Genomic DNA, 17,851 nt, shown 5'->3' with positions numbered 1-17,851 from the left:
ACTTCTGTCAGTGCGGCCTTTTTGAGTTTCTCTAGAATCCACTCTATTTTTGTAAAAACACATATATTTCTGATTTCAGAATGAGTGTTTCTCATTCCTTATTCAAGGAAGATTCTTCCTAGGACAGGCATTACACATGTTGCATGCTTTTTATTGCTTAAACTAACCAAACACTCATTACAGTTTTTATGATGGTTAATGGTACAAAAATCTTATTTGGTTCTGGGAGAGGAAAAAGGAGCTGAACTGAATGTGCTTGTGGCTTAGAAAAGCAAGGCTCCAAAATAAGATGCGGTGGTCCTGGTTGCTACATGATGTTCTTCAAGATTAGTCTTGATGGCAGCAGACTACTGTAAGCTGGAAAGCAAGGACAGGAAGTGCTTATAAAATAACTCTTGTTATTTCACATTTGGCTGAATTGTTCAGTTCAATCAAAAGCAAGCATAGACCCTGAGAGAAACCAGTGATTCATGACAGGAATTTACTGTGAGCTGTTGAAAAATGCTTGAATAAAAAGAAAATGTTGCTATTGGATTCTTTGAAATTTATAATAACTGAAGTCAAACTGGGTGTCACTAGGGATGTTGTCATCATTTGTTTGTGGAGAATATCTCTTTCCAGTCTTGCAGCTGCATGTTTACATCATGAACACATGAACCATAATCTAAGCTGGATAATAAACCAAAATCTTTGCTGTACATCTGTTTAGATGTGGGATACTCCTGAATTTTTAATAAATGGTAGCTTAATAAGCTGTTAGCAGATCTTTCTAATGGATCATTGAGTGTTACAGTATTCTTGACAAAAAACAGTGCTTTGTTTCTCATTTGAATGAGGTAGCAATGTGCTTTATTCTGAGAGCTAGTTACATGACGTCTTTACATGTACATGCAAAGATTTAAATTGCAGTAGCATAGAAAGAATGAAGAAATATCAGATTCTTGAGAAAGTTATATGATAATACTGTATATATGCTTTTTTCTTTCCTGGATCTGCAATGTAGGTTCAATGCTTGATATAATAAAGTATATTGTCAACAGAGGAGAGCACAAAAATGGTGTCCTTGAAGAACCCATAATAGCAACAATTCTTAAAGAAGTTTTGGAGGGCTTAGACTATCTACACAGGAATGGGCAAATTCACAGGTAGGAGCATATACACAGGGAAAAGCATTTCCAAAGTTGTGTGTATAGTTTGTTGATACCAGTCAGCTGCAGTTGCTTGGCTAAGCAAATTGTATTTCCTTTTTCACATACTGTATATGTGAGCAGTAATTATCAAATGATAATGCTCAGGCAGATGCTGTAATCTTGACCGCAGTTTGTCGCTAGTACTTAGTACTTGCCTGGTCTTTATCCTGTCTGTGTCTCTCATAGTTAGGATTGGTCTGTGCTGCACTAAGTATGCCAGAATGGTGGTCTATACCCCTGTGCCTGCTGGTAGTCCAAATATCTAATCTGAATCTAGTTTATGTTATATGGTCTGTGACTTGGTTATTGTGTTGCCCAGTAAACCTGTAATCTTGGGCACTCGGGCACCGCTGTATAAATGTGAAATTTATTTTTTCCTAGTAATCAGTAGTCTATTACAACTCTACAGACCTCTCTTTATGACCACACGTGAAGCTGGGATTGGTACTATGGAACTGCATCTTGGTGTAAATGCATCTAGTGATTGTTCTCTTCTATATATTCTCTCTCCATGACTTCCTCAGTGTAAATTTTGCAGATCCCCTGGGGTGATCTATACGTATCTGCTGTAGCAATCCACAGGTTACTTCCACTGTTTGGATGTTGGAAGTGCTGTACTCTGACCTCCCTAATTAATTTTCCTGAGGTGAATTCGCCTTTTAAGTAAGGTGCCTACAACAGGCTCTCCGTCTGTTTCAAGCATTAGCTTTTTATAAGGGAATCTTTTAAACAAAAACAGATTCTCTGCAGACAGAACTCTGAGAATGGAGGTAGTGCAGATGTAGCACAGTAATTGTTCTTTATGTGTACTTCTTATGTCTCATCTTATAAATGAACTGCCTCTGATGTAAATCAAGAACTATTTCCTCCTTTTGCGGAGAGAAAATTGAGATAAATGGAGAAATAAAGAACAATTATCTTGACTTCTGCTCTGGAATGCCAAAGATCTGCCACAAACTTTAGTTCATAGTCTTCTGTTAAGCTGATGTTGTTGCAGAAGGAACATTCATTAGCTTTTAAGGATAACAGGACCCTCTGAGGTCAGCTTTGGGAATTCCCCTTGTCTATTCTTAAAGGACCTTAAAAAGATAAAAAGAGAGAGATCTATTTGTTACATCTGAAATTTCTCCTTTTTTATAACATCTGATTTGTAAACTGTGCAGTACCACAGAAGTCCTGTTCAAGATGATGATACAGTGTGCGTTCCTTTTCCCATGTACATTGTAGTTGAAAGCTGTGGTAGTTCAGAGAACACTGTATCAAGTGGTATTTGCCAGTTGGTGATGTTTCCAAAATTGTTCAGGGATTTTGTTCTGTCATTTCAATGCATTCTTGTTTATGTATAAGGGAACAGGTTATGTTACCTTTCAGTAGCAATGTGTTAATTATTTTCAGTAAATCTTGGAAAGATTGATTTGCTCAAATTCTTAATGTTTATGATATATTCTGTGTGAAAGATTTATCCTGTGCATTAAGAATGGGATGCACGTTTCTAGTAAAAAGAAAAAAAAACAGCCAGAAAGGTTTCTTCTTAACATTGTGTGTTAAATGGATCTAGTTGACTGTTAAGCACATGCTGAATTTTTGACAGATTCAGTGTCAAGTAACTTTTCATCATAGTGCCCTATAGCAAAATATGGTTGCTATTCCTGAGCTTTAATAGCTTCAATGGGTAGAAATCTACAGTATATTTACCTTTCTTGAAGATGGGTCTCTATTCTGAAGAGATCGAAGAGGAGAACTTTTTCTTCAACTTCTCTTTTTCATTAGTTGTGCAGTTAGATGTGAGAAAGCATTAATTCTTGCTTTAAAGCTCTGAAAGCTCTCAGTTTGTGAGATTATATTTATTAAAGACGGTAAAACAAACTTTGGACCTAAATATTTCTGTTCTCAAAATCTATCCCTGAATTCTGCTCGTTTTATAGCAAAGCTGGATTAGGTCTTTTTATACGAGAGAGAGTTTGTGATAGTTTGAGTTCTGCGCTCTGTTTTATTATAAATCAGTTACGTTTTATACTTCAGTTCCTGTTTCTGTCTTTTAGATTTTAAAATGCTATCTTGCAAAACTGATTAGTATGCAATATTTATTTATTTACATAAAATGTGCACATATGTACTTTCATACATAAAAGTAACCTCTATTTGTACATTCTAGAGATTTGAAGGCTGGCAACATTCTTCTGGGTGAAGATGGCTCTGTACAAATAGCAGGTAATGGTGGTGGTAGAGTAATGGCTAAATGAAAGAAAAAGGTAATTGCAGCTGGATTAGGGGCAACAGATAAAAGTTTTTCTGTTGGCTTTTAACTATTCCTTTTGGAGTGCTGTAGCTGCAAGTTACCCAGTTTCAGATTTCAGGATTCTTGGTTAATGATACATGATTTAGCAATTATTCAATATTTTTCTGTGTTCCACCAAATATATAAGGAAACTTTTTAATGTCCTCTTAATGTTTCCTTTTTAATCACCCATGTACCTTAAACAGCTTGTGAACGGTAGCAACTCATATTTCTGTTCAAGTTTATTTCATTTATTTCTGCAAGTAATTTTAATAGTTCTTGGGGATTCAAAAATCTGTATTTACTGCCCTTCATGAGGACCTTGGCTGTAACTTAACTAGTCACTGAGATGCATGAGGTATCTCATTGAGAATTATTTTTGGCATTTCTACCATTTGTCTTGCAATGGTATCGGTTGGATACAGTTTAGCATCTTAAATATCCTCTGAATGTATCTATATGCTTCCTGAGTGGTAGTCCGTAAGAATCGAACGGTTTGGTTTTCATAAGAGCTTAAGTACTGAGCAAGACCCCATATCCCATCTCTCAAGTTAGTATCAGATATCTGGAAAATAGAGCGAGCAGGTGGTGGTACCTGCTGCCTCACCCAGTGTACTCCCAGGCCTTTCACAGTTTATATATAGCTCGTGACCCAGCGATGAAAGCTTTTTGTTTAGTAGCCCTCAGTAATAAAAATGGCTATAGCCAAAAGTTCTTTTTATATAAACAATGCTTTCAAAATACCATGTAAACGTGTATTTTGAGGGCTTTAATATGCCAGTGTCTGAAGTCTATGAAACTGGACAGGAAAAGATTTGCTGGCAGGTGAACCATTTACTAATTGGAACAGTTTTAAGTCTTCTGTTTTGAGTTCAAGACTTTTTAAGTACGTAGTCAATTTTACAGACTTGAATTTTAATAAGATACTTAATATTTATTGATTCACTTGATTATACCCTACAGTTGTTTTCAGTTTGTATAGCACTTTGGGCAACTGCTGAGTTTCTAGATCTGTGTTGTTCAAGTATTTTTTTAGATCTTCTCATATTGTAAAGGAGTAGATGTCCAAACAACCAATTCAATTAAAAAGAATAATAATAACTAAAAAGTTGAAAGATAAAAATCTCATGAGCCATCTGAAATAAAGCTGTTGACTTTAGATTATTACTTTCACACATAATCAAATCTACTTTCCCAGTAATCAGATAACATTCAAACAACAGCTTCATTTATCCCTTTCTAGTTCAGCTCCAGGGCTTGGTTTCTTGACCTTTTCCTCCTTTTTGCTGTAGGCATCTTAATGAGTAAAGCTTTAATTGTGCCGCTAGGGCATTCAGTGCATGCAGGACTGAGGAAATTCAGTGGCTGGATAGATATGTGGAATGTGTCTGTGTGATGCATTATTTCAATACCAGGTTATTTCTGATCTCCAGGTGAAAAGTGCAGCAGTGTCAAACTTGTTTCTTTGTTGGTGTGGGGCTGTTCTGTTTGGGACAGCTGAACATTGCACATTAACTGAAAGCCAATTTTGAATACCAAAGAGGCTGAAATTCATGCTTTTTACATCTTTTTGCCTTGAAAAAGTAAAATCTCCTTTCATCTTTGGAGAACAGCTACCTGATTATTTTGCTTCTTTTTATTTGCTAGAAGAACTTAGGTTCTTTTGACTGCTCGTTCTCCTGCACCCCAAGCTTCTATAAAGAAAAGATGTATCCATAGCGCGCACTGCTAATATGTTTGAGGAGTAACATTTGAAGATGCGGTTGTCCATTAGCATTTCTGGGTTGTAAGGGGCAATGGCTCACAAATGAAACGCAACCCAGTGTTTCTCTGATGAAAGATTTTATGCAGATATAGAAGAGCATGGGTTCTTCCAAGAATTGGGATAGCTCTACAGACACTTCTCATTATGGACCTCTGAGGCTCTGCACAGAGAATCTGCTCGGCCTTTGGTGGGAAAGAGGAAAATATACATCGTTTTGTTTAAATTGGGGAGACTTATTTTTAAAGTACAAAATTCCTCTGTACAGAGCTGGAAACTTTCAACTTACTCACAAATACAATATTAAATAGTCACTGCAGTTCCTCAGCTCCAACATTCTACTTAAAACTATTGGGATTGTGTCGTATTTTAACCTCAACTGGCAACTGAGCACCACACAAGCCACTCGCTCACTTCCCCCCCTTCCCACCCCCGTGGGATGGGGCAGAGAATCAGAAGAGTAAAAGTGAGAAAACTAATGGGTTGAGATAAAAACAGTTTAATAATTGAAATAAAATAAAATAGTAATAATAATAACAACAATAATAAAAGAATATACAAAGCAAGTGATGCACAATGCAATTGCTTACCACCCGCCAACCAATGCCCAGCCAGTCCCTGAGCAGCAGCCCCCCCCGACCAGCTTTCCCCCAGTTTATATACTGAGCATGACGTCATATGGTATGGAATGTCCCTTTGGCCAGTTTGGGTCAGCTGTCCTGGCTGTGCCCCCTCCCAGCTTCTTGTGCACCCCCAGCCTTCTCAGTCAGTAGAGCATGGGAAGCTGAAAAGTCCTTGGCTAGTGGAAGCACTACTTAGCAACAACTAAAACATCGGTGTGTTATCAACATTATATTCTCATGCTAAATCCAAAACACAGCACTGTACCAGCTACTAGGAAGAAAATTAACTCTATCCCAGCCGAAACCAGGACAGATTGTAACATATGGTGCTTTGGGCAAACAGGATGATTGGTACTTCATCAGGGTTTCAGCCTTCTGAGCCTGAATTGCCTGGCGAAGGTCAAAATATCAAATAAACCAGTAAAGGAACAGATATGTGCGATAAGGTAAGGAACATATAACAAAGAGCAATTGTACCCAGAGACTGGTGGAAGTGTAGAAGGTATGGGCTGTGTGATGCATTTAGTCCATCCAAGAAATGATAGTTACAATAAAACTTGTCGGAAAAAGAATGTGTGTTTTGAGGAGTCTAGGCAGAAGATCCTGCTCTTCGGTTTTGTGCATAGGTGGCTGTGTGAACTTACCCATTGCAGCAGTGGTTCTCAGGGTGTTCACTCCTGTGGTAATCCATACCCACAGAAATGTTTGGAAAAGATCTGGTTAAAAATAGGCAGAGCCTATGCCTCGGATACTCAAGCCAGATGGAGCAGAAAGATTTGTCAGGGACAGTTGCTTGGCAGCTCAAGCTTTCCTTGGCCAGCCCCATTCTCACAGGAGTTTGGTGCTTTATTTCTCTCCCAGTCTTAACTGTAACCCTGCACGTGGCCTTGGCTGAGCCTTAGGCTAAAGTCTACAGCCACTGTCAAGGTGAGAAAGTTACGGGAGAAGTGTTTTTGCAGCCCGTGCCTTCCTGCAGCAGCTGCTTTGCAGCTCTGCTGCCATGGAAGCAGTGGCTTTGTCTGTTTCACAAGCCTGAATCCTGACCCTAGAGCTTGGTTTTGGCTGAGGCTTGGCCAAGAGCCCCAGCCCTGGCTGAGGTGGAAAAAGCTGTCAGGTACGAAATGTTTTTGCAGCCTGTGCCTTCCTTTAGTGGGCTCCTTGCAGCCCAGCTCCCTTGGAGGCCATAGGCTTTGTCTCTCTCCCAACCCTATGCCTAACACTAACTCTGGATGTTGGCCTTGGCTGAGGCTTGGCCAAGTGCCCAGCCCTGGCTGAGGTGAAAAAGATGTTAGGGAATAAATGATTTGTAGGCTATGCTTATTTGGGCAGCTCCGATTCCTTTAATTTCAAAATGCTTTACTAATACACTTAAATCAGGGCTCTTCAAAATCCCAAGTCAGGATTTTAGCTATGTATCTCAGTTCCTGAAAGGACCTGTAAACAATTGTCCAATACGAACTATTTATCTTTGGTACTAAAAGGACATAAATTTTTTTTCTGTATCTCTCCTTTATTTATGTATTCATTTATTTATTTTTGATTTCTGCCTATTCAGCTTTTCCTTATATGCAGTAGTTCCTCTTCAGAAACTGTCACTAATACCAGCATTGATTTTTAGGGCATTAAAAAATTAGAAGCAGGTGTTTCTGAGGCTGTTCATGCTTTTCAGAAATACAAACAAAACTTGTCTAATCTATAACTTAGAGATTTTGGAGGAAAAAAAAAAGTTTTTTTTATTCATCACGCAAACTGCAGGGAAAATTAAAGGATATTGTTTGAGGCTTGCTTCTTACTTGTCTACTGTATTTCTGTGTGTTTTAGCGATGTGGAAGAGGTCCAGAATTTGAGTCTGTGATGCTTAATGGTTGTTTAGTGGAAAGTAATGATAAAACTACATTTTCTGTAGTTACTGATTTATTTCCCCCCACCTCCCCCAACCTTAAAGTCAGGGAACAATAGGAAAACAATAGGAAAATAAAAATTGAAGTAGGTCTATAGTAAAGTACTTGATTTCAGTATAACCGGATTGTAAATAGCACAGTCTAAAATACTCTTCATGTAGCTCCATTCAAAATGACAGTATTTCTCCATACATTGGTAATCTGCTCCTCTTTCTTCCATTTATCCTCTACCTCTCCCTTACAGCTGTCACTGGCGTAGTGACAGGTTAACAGAACACTAAGGTTTTTTGCTGTTTTGGAATTTGGAAAAAAAACTATTCATGTCATGGTCTACTATTAAATATATATTGTTGATCACTTCACTGATTATCTTTGATTTGTCAAATCTCCGTAAGTGTTTAAGTTACAGATAGTAATCCCTCTTGTTCAAATTGCATTCAAATTTAGTAGCTATACAGAAGTAATGCCTTATCTTTGAACAATAGCAGATGCAAACCTTTCAAACCTTGGTTCAGAGTGCACATTTGAAAACCTTAAGTGGCAGACGTACTGGGGTCCTTTGTAACCATATTCAGGAAGACGCATGCTAGGAAACGTGAGGGTGTTCTAGTGCAGATCTTCCAGATAAAACTATACCGTCTGTTCCGTAGCATTTCGAGAACAGTGTGCCATGAAACAAAGGTAAGCTCTGCCATGGAGAGTTTCTATAAATAGACCTTTATGAATTGACTTAATTTCTAAAGTGTAAAACTTTTGCTTTGTTGTTGGTAGTTTAATAGATTTCTACTTTTTTCCCCCTTCCCAGATTTTGGCGTTAGTGCATTTTTAGCAACGGGAGGTGATGTTACTCGTAACAAAGTAAGGAAAACATTTGTTGGTACTCCATGTTGGATGGCCCCTGAAGTAATGGAGCAGGTATTCCTAATGTTAAAAAAAAAATACTTTCAGTCTGTAATGTTTTGGAACCTGAGATGACATCACCTTGTTTTTCCTTTCTGGTTCTATTCCAGGTGCGAGGTTATGACTTCAAGGCTGATATGTGGAGTTTTGGGATAACGGCCATTGAGTTAGCAACAGGAGCAGCACCTTATCACAAATACCCTCCTATGAAAGTAACAATCACTTTGTATTACTTAACACTTTGTATTACTTAATGCTGTTAGCTGTATTATTAATGCTGCTAGATAGTTAGCACTACTTCATTGTCAATAGCAACTCAAGATATCTAAATATATGTATTCTGTGGAATATTTATTCTCTTAATTTCTACATTTTGATTACAGGATCTCTTTTTTGGGTTTACTGTAGGTATTAATGCTGACACTTCAAAATGACCCTCCCACGTTAGAGACAGGTGTAGAGGACAAGGAGATGATGAAAAAGTATGGCAAATCCTTTAGAAAACTAATTTCATTATGCCTTCAAAAAGATCCTTCCAAAAGGTAGGTCATTATTGCCATGTACAGTGGAATTTTTTTTAAATATACAGACTACTTAAAGTTCCAGTGTTTAAACATCATCATTAAGTATATGATTTGAATTTTGTAAGTAGCAGCCTTCAGTCATCTTCCATCTGGGGAGAAGAAATTGCCTTTTAATGGTCGCTTAAGTTTTCTTCTTCTGGGTTGTTAACCTAATTTATTTATATTTAAATAAATATAAATACTGTTGAATTAAAATCTGATCACACAAAAGTCCTTGCTCTACATCTTAATTTCTCATCTGAGGCAGCATATAAATCTTGATATTGTACATAAGTCTAACAAGTCTGTTCAGATTGATTAGACAAGACTGCTTATAAGCAAACATATCAGTCTCTTGGCCTTTAAAATAAATTAAAAATAAATAAATAATTTTATGTTGATTTTTCTCATTTTGTGACATAAGCTTAGTATTGCCTTTAACTTGGGTATTTCCAGAGAAAATGACTTATTAAGAGGTATTTATTTTTTACTGTAAAGTTAGGGGCTCCAAGCTTGTTTAGAGTTTTCCTCATGTTTATGTAGGCAATTGCATGTCATAATATCTTTGTGATTTGTTCTTTCTTGCTATGTTTTGTGAATGGGATAGGCAGGATGATGAAAATATTAATCATCTATTCTAAAACCATTGCTGAGATCTCAAGTTCCCAGAACGATTAATTTATTTATCCTTTATTCATTTTTATGCAGACCCATTTTTGTAGGTTTCTTTTGCTGAAGAGTTGGAGGAGGCACATTCTAATTAAAATTATTTCCTAGGGGTATTTAATATATCACTTTTTGAAGAGTTTCAGAGCTGGTATTTCTGGGGAAAAAAGATTGTTCTGAGAGCGCAATCCTGATTGAGTACTGGGTGGGTCTTTTATGGTGTGTACTTCTCTTCACTGATGTTACGCTAGCTTAAGTCCAGGATATTGCTATAGGGAGTCAAGTCAAAAAGGTGACAGCAGCAATACTAGAGAAAAGTATAATTAAGAAAAAAGATTAAGTGGCAATATCTTTATTCTTGAAATCCTTCAAATTCTTTTTTTCACTGAAGGATCATTTGTGCACTGTTTTCAGATTCCCAAACCCGTTAAAATTGGTAGTCTTAGTAGCAAGTCCTGATGCTTTAAGCTTAGCTCTGTAGTTTGGCTGCTTACAGATAAGAATGAAATGTGTTCTGGATAATCAAGCTTCTTTTCATTTCCAGTGTCCAGCAGTTTTCAAGGCAAGATTAAATTGGTATGAAAACATGAGAAGTAAATAATTAAAACGGTTTTCCTTTTCTCCTTGAATACATAGTGCTGAATTACCTGATCTGTAGTTATGACATCAGTGTCGAAACATTAGTGTTTAAACTGATTACACTAATTTATTACACTGATATTTAAACACATGCAGTATCTTCAGACTCAGAATTGCCTTGTATTGAACAATTAAACCAGCAGATAGGTGATTAGATCTGTGTGGCAGTTACTCTTAACTGAGGAGCGAATGTCCTTATATTGTGGGGTCATTGCTATTTTTTATGTTTCTCCCAAGCCAGGCTTTAGTTTTGCACGGAGATACCTCCATAGCTGTCATGTCAATTGTGGGAGAAGTGCCTGTTCTTCATGGCAAATTCCAGGACTGGCATTGCACTGTTGTTGTCTCAGACCATGATGGTTTTTCTTTTGGGGATCAGCGTGTGGGTGTTTCTCTCTCTCTCCCCCCAGTGCCAAGGATGCTGTTTACAGTCCTCAGCTGCAATTCACTGCCGTGGCTTGTGTGGAAAACAGGCCCAGAAAGCATGTCCAGACCAGTTCAGAAGTGTCTGGCATAATTAATGGTAGAGGAATGGAGAACACTAGTTCGGATAAAACTTTACTAAGATTCTAGCTTTTAACTGTGCATATCCCTGTTATGAGATGTGATGGTACTGGATCACTGAAACTTGTCTTGAAGTTAAGAGTTAATTTGAGATAAACTTTAAAACTTTGACACAGAAACTTTTTTTTTTTAAAGTTCCCCTTCCTTTTTGCTCATCCAAGGTTTATGTGTGAGTTCCTGCTAAGCCTGGTGGTCTCCACAGTACCACTACTAAAATCTCCTTTATTGTGGAGTTTGGTGCTTTGGAGGGGAAGAAAAATAAGTGCTCTATGGAACTACTGTCTGTGTCTAAGTTGGATACTCTTTGTTCATGGCAGGAGTTGTTTCATTATTTCTAGCGGGAGTGAACCAATATATACATACACACTACTTACTACTCCTCTTTTCTTCACTTACTCCTCAGATGTGTCCTCAGAGAAATAAACTAGTTCAGATTTTGAGGGTTTTTTTGAGACTGAAATTTTCCAAATTGAAGCTTTCCACTGTTTTACCTAGTTTGTGCTATATCCAGTCTCTTGCTTTAATTCAAATGGAAAACTATAGGAGATGCTGCTTCTGTTCATTTAGAAATGATGTGTCTTGGAGATTTTGGCTTCCCTAAATTTAGCCGTGTCAAAATTAGTCTTGGATAGTGGTGTGGGCTCCTAATGGAAAGGATGAAAAGAACCTGGAGGATTTTATTTCATCCCAAGAGATGCTCCACTTTCTCTCCAGAGTCTGCTTCAGTACCAGAGTCTGGCTTTGGATAGAGCAGTAGCTTTTTAGATCCCTGAAGCTAGGGGAGACAAATCCTGCTGTTGGAATCACTTCAGTAGCTGTGAGATTGTGATTATCTCTTGAAAACATCAAAAATATAAACTTGATGGGAAGAAAGATGCTTGAACAGAACTGCGAGTAAAAGTGAAATGTCTAAGTTTTGACCTTATAACTGTTGCTTTTTTTTTTTTATTTGTCTGTTTGATTGGAAGATGCTGCTGATGACACTCTTCTTGGTTTATGCATCATTTTAATAGTATCAGTATAGTTTCTTGTGAATACCTGCTGACATCAATGAAGTAAAAGAATGCTGGTAGCAGGTATTGATACTACTGTTTGGAAAATGTAATTATTCTTTTATTGCTGTGGAGCAAAGTTCAGTTGCATTCATAGAGTCACTTGGGGAAGAACATGATACCTGACTTTTTTTGTTTGTTTGTTTCTTTTAAGGGTAAAATGCATTTGTGTTGAAAGAAAAAGGGGGAAAATTGGCAACTTAGAGACTGATTTTTTTTTTTCCTTTTTTTTTTTTGTATTTTTGCCGTAGGGAGGCTTAATTTTTTCATGTGTGGTAAGTGAGTACGTGTGAATTAATTCAGTAGCTATTATCATTCATTCCCCATTCATACAGTACTAATTCAAAAGTATTAGAGACGTACCATTTAACTAACGTCTTGTACTGTATTCACTGGGAGGGGTCTTTGTTTTCTGTTCTAATTTATTATTGATCTTTCAGGCCCACAGCAGCAGAACTTTTAAAATGCAAATTTTTCCAGAAAGCCAAGGTAAAACGTTTAACCCTATGAGTAAATTTTGCTCTGCCTTAAAATCTACATGAAATTTCTTCTTTCCTTGTATTGATCTTTAACTTACCGAATGTTGGTTTTGCAGAATAGAGAATACCTGATTGAAAAACTTCTCACTAGAACGCCTAATATAGCACAAAGAGCAAAAAAGGTGAGTGTATTGACCTTTTCTTTTCCTTTTCTGTATCTTTTTTCTTGACTGGTATGCAAGAAAAAGCAGGGACTGTTCAGTTGCCTTACATTTTAGTTAACTGACTGAGCCATTCTCTTATGCAGTCCTTCAAAGATAGTGACTGTTGAATGAATGGTTTCTGCAGCCTTGCTTTCTCCAGGAAGCCCTGGGGCATTTTGACTTCCTTTCTGGCCTTGCCGAAACGATATATGGTATTCGTCATCATACGTGATACAATTTTTTCCCACTCCCTTTTAGAAAGCTACAGGTGAAATGGTTGTGCAAATAAAAAGTGATCTGCAAGCATATAGGTTCATAAACTGCAGAATTCATATCTTCATTGATCACCTAGAGAAAGGGTGAAGGTACTATAAATGATATTTATTGAGGACTACCTGGTTCTTTGGATTATTTCAAATGTGACGCGCAAATGTATGGAAGTCAGGTCCAAACTGCAAGAATGCTGCTGAGTTATTCAGACCAGTGGAGCCTTATCGCACAGGTGATGAAGTTAAACCCACAGCTGTGGCATATGCTGGTATTTCTGTGGTGCCTTTGGCACTTCTGTAAATGAGCTTACCAGTCACGTGCAGCAGAACTAAAAAAAAAAAGTAATTCTTAACAGGCTTTACAGGTAAGTATTTTAAAACTTAAGTATGAAGCAAGCTACTGTTCAGAAGAGCTAATAAACAGGAATGAATGTAGACTCCTGCTTGTTATGTGTGAGAAATTATGCAACTCCCTTTCTGTGGTGACTTAACTCACCATGTCTCTTCAGTATGAGGAACCTGCTCAGAGATTGCTGAGCCACTGCAGGCGACAGCGTAGTGTGCTGAGTCCAGCTTTCTAAAAGCAGGCACTTGTAAGATTTTCTGTTGTCTTTGAGGATTGGTTTGGCATAATTCTACAACACTGAATTGTTCCTACAGCTGGTGGCCTATACTTGGAAGAGACTGTCAGCAAGATCTGAATGCTTTAAGTTCCTTTTAATCTTCTTTTAGGTGGAAGTAATTTCGGAAATCAGTGGCAATGATGGGGCTTTGTGAGAGGGTGGAGTAGAAAGTTGGAATGAGAGGGCTTGTAGAAGGTGTAGTGTGCTGAAGCAGGTTAGCATCTGCAAGGTGCAGAGGAAGGGTAGGTGTAGTTCAGCTGTTTGGCCATATGGTGGCAGCAATGCCCACGTAAAAAATTACCGTGGGGGGGTGGGGGAATTATAGTCGTTTGGTTTTTTGTCTTACATCTTAGGCCATACAGGAATAATGACAGAGCATGTGCCTCATGAGATTCGTCTCCCAGCTGTGTCCTCAGGTCAACTTTAGAGACTACAGGTTAACTCATACATACATGTATGTATACTTATTTCTTTAAATAACTTAGCATCTGCAATTTCAAAATGAATGCCAGGTAGCCTCCCATACACTGCCAGAAATAGTTTTCTGAATTACTTTTTGGGCAAGCCTTTCTAATTTGGAAGAGGAGTGATTCTTAAATCAAAGGTGTACGGTGCTAGAGACAAATTAATAGGTCTTTTAATTACAGCATAAATGGAAAAAATATTTAGGTTTTAGCTAGCGAAAATGCTAAATTATTTATATTTTAAAAGGACACAATATTAAAATTTATCAGGGAGTTAAATTTTAATTCACTTGTTACAACTTTGCACGTAGCTGCTGTTTTGAGATACCATAAAATATAAATGTACTTTAATATTAAAACTGTGGGTTTTTATTTAAAAAAGCTTGTGTAAGTACAGTTTGGTTGCTCAAACATTAACACATAAAATGTTTAAGAGGTCAGTCTTGGAAGAAGTAGCCCCTGTAATGGAAAAAAGAATGTTACTAGGGCAAGAGATGGAAAAGAGCTAGTGTCATCATTGCTTAAATTATCTTCTATAGCACTTGGTGTGAAATGCCTATAACTAATGATCTGTAGCACCGCTGCTAGCACAGATGTCACATCTGCCCTGCAGTAATTTAATTTTTCTTGCATTTACCACATGTATAATTACTTTCCCTTATTGCCCAGAACTCCAGCCTCAGTTTAGTTTTAACATTAAATTCTTTTCTCTTGACACTGTTCTCATGTTTTGCTTCTGCCTTTACAGCTTATACTTGGCAACTGTTTTGACTAAGTATGAGTTCAGGTCTGTTTGTGAAATCCTGAAAGCAGGTACACATGGTCTTGTATGTGTGAGGAAAACGTTTGATGCTGTAAGGATGTTTCCTGTTTTAAAACCCAATTTGATAATCAAACTACACTTACATTGTATGTTTAAAATACTGTTTAACATCAGAGTTGTAAACTACATCTTTGTGCACATATTCCCTCTGTCCCAGTGTTTCTTTATTTGCTTTTAATTCTGCTAATTTTGAAATGACACCCTTCTTCCTGTCCCTATCCTAGTAATTAAGGATAACACTGAAACACTTCTGGAATTGGCTTGCCCAGGAGGAACATGTCTTGCGTCTTCCTCTGCAGACCCTGCTTAAGTATATACCAGTACTGATCCACAGAAATGAGTATCACACCATGCAACTTCTTACTGGCAATTCTGGGTTTCATTAATGTGACTACTCACTTGTGAGAGCATTGCTGGTGTCAAGAAGAACTGGAGAAAAAGACTGTGGTGAATGGTCCAAGCTCAGCGTGGTCTAGTAAGTGGGGACTTGTTCTGAGGCCGCATTTTTGTCATTGACAGAGACGTGGGAGCCCTGATTGCAGCCTCTGCCTTGTTAGGTGGTGTGATGGTAGAGCAGCCTGCCCTGTCCTGCTTGGATCAGGACTGTGAACACTCCTGTTATACAACAGCTTAGCAAGAATTTAGATACACTATTTATTAACAGTTTTAATTTTGAACTGAATGCCAAGTTGTTTCATTTGTGATTAGAATTGCTATATTGGAATAGAGGAAACTTGAAACAGCTTCCAGAATTCCAGAGTCAGTTTTAAAATCTTGTCACACTAAAAAATTAATTATAACTGTAAGCACTCTGTATGCCCAAAGGCCCTGGGTCAATTTTGTGGTTTTATAATCCGGTTTCTTTAATTTTGAAAATCTTCTGCATGACTGCCATTTTTACAAAGTGAACAGGGAAAAACATGTATCTGCATTTCATTTTATTGCTGTCTGAAGTGCTGCTAGTAAAAAAAATTAAAATCTGAGTAATAATTGGGCTTGAATTCTATTTTTGGAAAGGTGGTATGTCTCTGTGCTGTTAATAGAAGCTCTTTAGAGCTCAGTAAGTTACTGGGAAAAACCTGTGACAGCATAAAGAGATGATTAGTGTGAGTGATACCGGGTTTTATTAAAACTTCAGTAGAAATACCCTTACTGATGGGTTGGAATTCTAGCTCTGCAGTACAGCTAATTTAGGGAAATGATCATGTTACCTTACAGAAGAAATCAAAAGTCCCCTGCATTTAATGATGAAAATATGATTAGATCCCAGATTTCTTGGACAGCTCTAACAGCACGATTGCACCTCAGCAAGACATACATATACAACATTTCCTTGTTTCAGTAACGGATTTAATCTGATAGATACACCTCACCAATGATGGGTGTTAGTACAGCTGGACTCCAGACCTTTTGAAAAGCAGAGTGCAACATTAGTTTGAGCTGAGATTATTAATAAAAATGCATATTCATTGCTATGATTCTTTACACTTTAAGAAATGCTTATTTCATCATTGCTGATATATAAAGAGAAGGGACATGTGCTATACTGGAACAGTTTTTCTGGGAGACAGCAGCTGAACTATAAGTATGTATTTGGCAAGACTTTGCGTGGGGGAGGCCCCTCCATCGCAGAGGATTGTTTTACCCAGAACACTGCTACAAATGAAAAAAAATAGTGCAACTCTTTTTAGATTGTTGGCTATTACTAGAAAAAAGAGAGGAGAAATTGGCATTCAGACCATGGTGGTTTTTTGTTTATTTTCAAGTTGTTGGAAGTAAAACTTAATGGAAACACTTTTTCCATAAAAAGGTAAATTTGACAAAAATTCATATAATCAGAAAGCAGTGCCTGCGTTAGTGGGTGGAAGTGGAAAGTGTTTTAAGGGACAGGCACATGCCATTGCATCAGCTTTATTGTAACATTTCAGATAAGGGAAAAAGATTGCTGTCAGCATTTATGCAAGGTGTACTTAAATGCAGTTCTGCCATAATATACAAGGAACTTCATACAGTATATGGGTTTGTCCATCCTTTCTTTCATAGGGTGCTTTTACCATCTCCATAGAGTTTGTGAGGTTGGATTTTGTGCCCTCTCAAATGGAGCTAATCTAGTACAGAATAGATGAGCTTTAAAACGAACTATGGAATAGTTGGCTCAGTTGAGTGTCTTTTCTGCTTCAGGTGGCCATAAGCATCTCTACAATAACTTGTATTACTTGTTTTGGCAGGGTTTAAAAGCTTACGCATGATTCATCTTAATCATTAGAAAGTAACCCTCTCCCATATTGGATAGTGTTTTCCACTATCCAATTTTTCATGGGCTACCATGGTTCAACTCCAGAATTCATTTGTGCGGTGAAAGAGTCACTGTCTCTTGTGTAACAGCATTGATCTGCTCATTAGCTATCGTTGTGTTTGTGACCTGTTGACTTGTTCAAAAATGTCTAGAACATGGACTGACGTGAGGTTGGTGTATTATGAGAACTTTTCTGATTAGACCAGTAGCTTTAAATATTTGGCATTTATCTAAGCTGATGAAACTTTCAGTACTGGCGGAGGGTTTCATTACTGTGAAATCCAACTGTAGTGTATCTCTAAAGGTGCTGTTGAAGGAGTCCTGGTTAAAGAATCAAGACAGGATAAAGGAAGTCCAGGCGTGCGTGATGCTGGCAGTAGATTCTTTGATCAGGAAGTAAGTCTTGAAACTAACCAGAAGATAATCCTATTTTATTGTCCTGTTTTTTAATTATTTGGTTTTCTGTCTCTTGCTGAGAATGTGCAGGAAGGTGTTGGTTTCACCTGTTTGCCTTCTGAGAAATGAAGCCTCAAACACTTCACTCTCATGACATCCA

At 37.6% G+C, this 17,851-nt stretch overlaps 1 protein-coding gene across 1 annotated transcript in view; it reads left to right on the top strand.

The window, feature by feature from the left end:
- STK39 (serine threonine kinase 39) overlaps nucleotides 1-17,851 on the top strand; it is a 189,802-nt gene that overhangs the window by 111,684 nt on the left and 60,267 nt on the right. The window contains exons 5-11 of the mRNA XM_009325448.1: nucleotides 1,004-1,145; nucleotides 3,346-3,401; nucleotides 8,560-8,669; nucleotides 8,765-8,866; nucleotides 9,063-9,196; nucleotides 12,579-12,627; nucleotides 12,734-12,799. Coding sequence (XP_009323723.1) covers nucleotides 1,004-1,145; nucleotides 3,346-3,401; nucleotides 8,560-8,669; nucleotides 8,765-8,866; nucleotides 9,063-9,196; nucleotides 12,579-12,627; nucleotides 12,734-12,799 — 659 coding nt within the window. The remainder of the gene's footprint in view (nucleotides 1-1,003; nucleotides 1,146-3,345; nucleotides 3,402-8,559; nucleotides 8,670-8,764; nucleotides 8,867-9,062; nucleotides 9,197-12,578; nucleotides 12,628-12,733; nucleotides 12,800-17,851) is intronic.

Source organism: Pygoscelis adeliae, unplaced genomic scaffold (genome assembly GCF_000699105.1).
Source record: "Pygoscelis adeliae isolate BGI_AS28 unplaced genomic scaffold, ASM69910v1 Scaffold106, whole genome shotgun sequence".
NCBI lineage: Eukaryota > Metazoa > Chordata > Aves > Sphenisciformes > Spheniscidae > Pygoscelis > Pygoscelis adeliae.
Note: the sequence above shows the minus strand (reverse complement) of the source record. Positions and strands in the feature narration are given on the sequence as shown.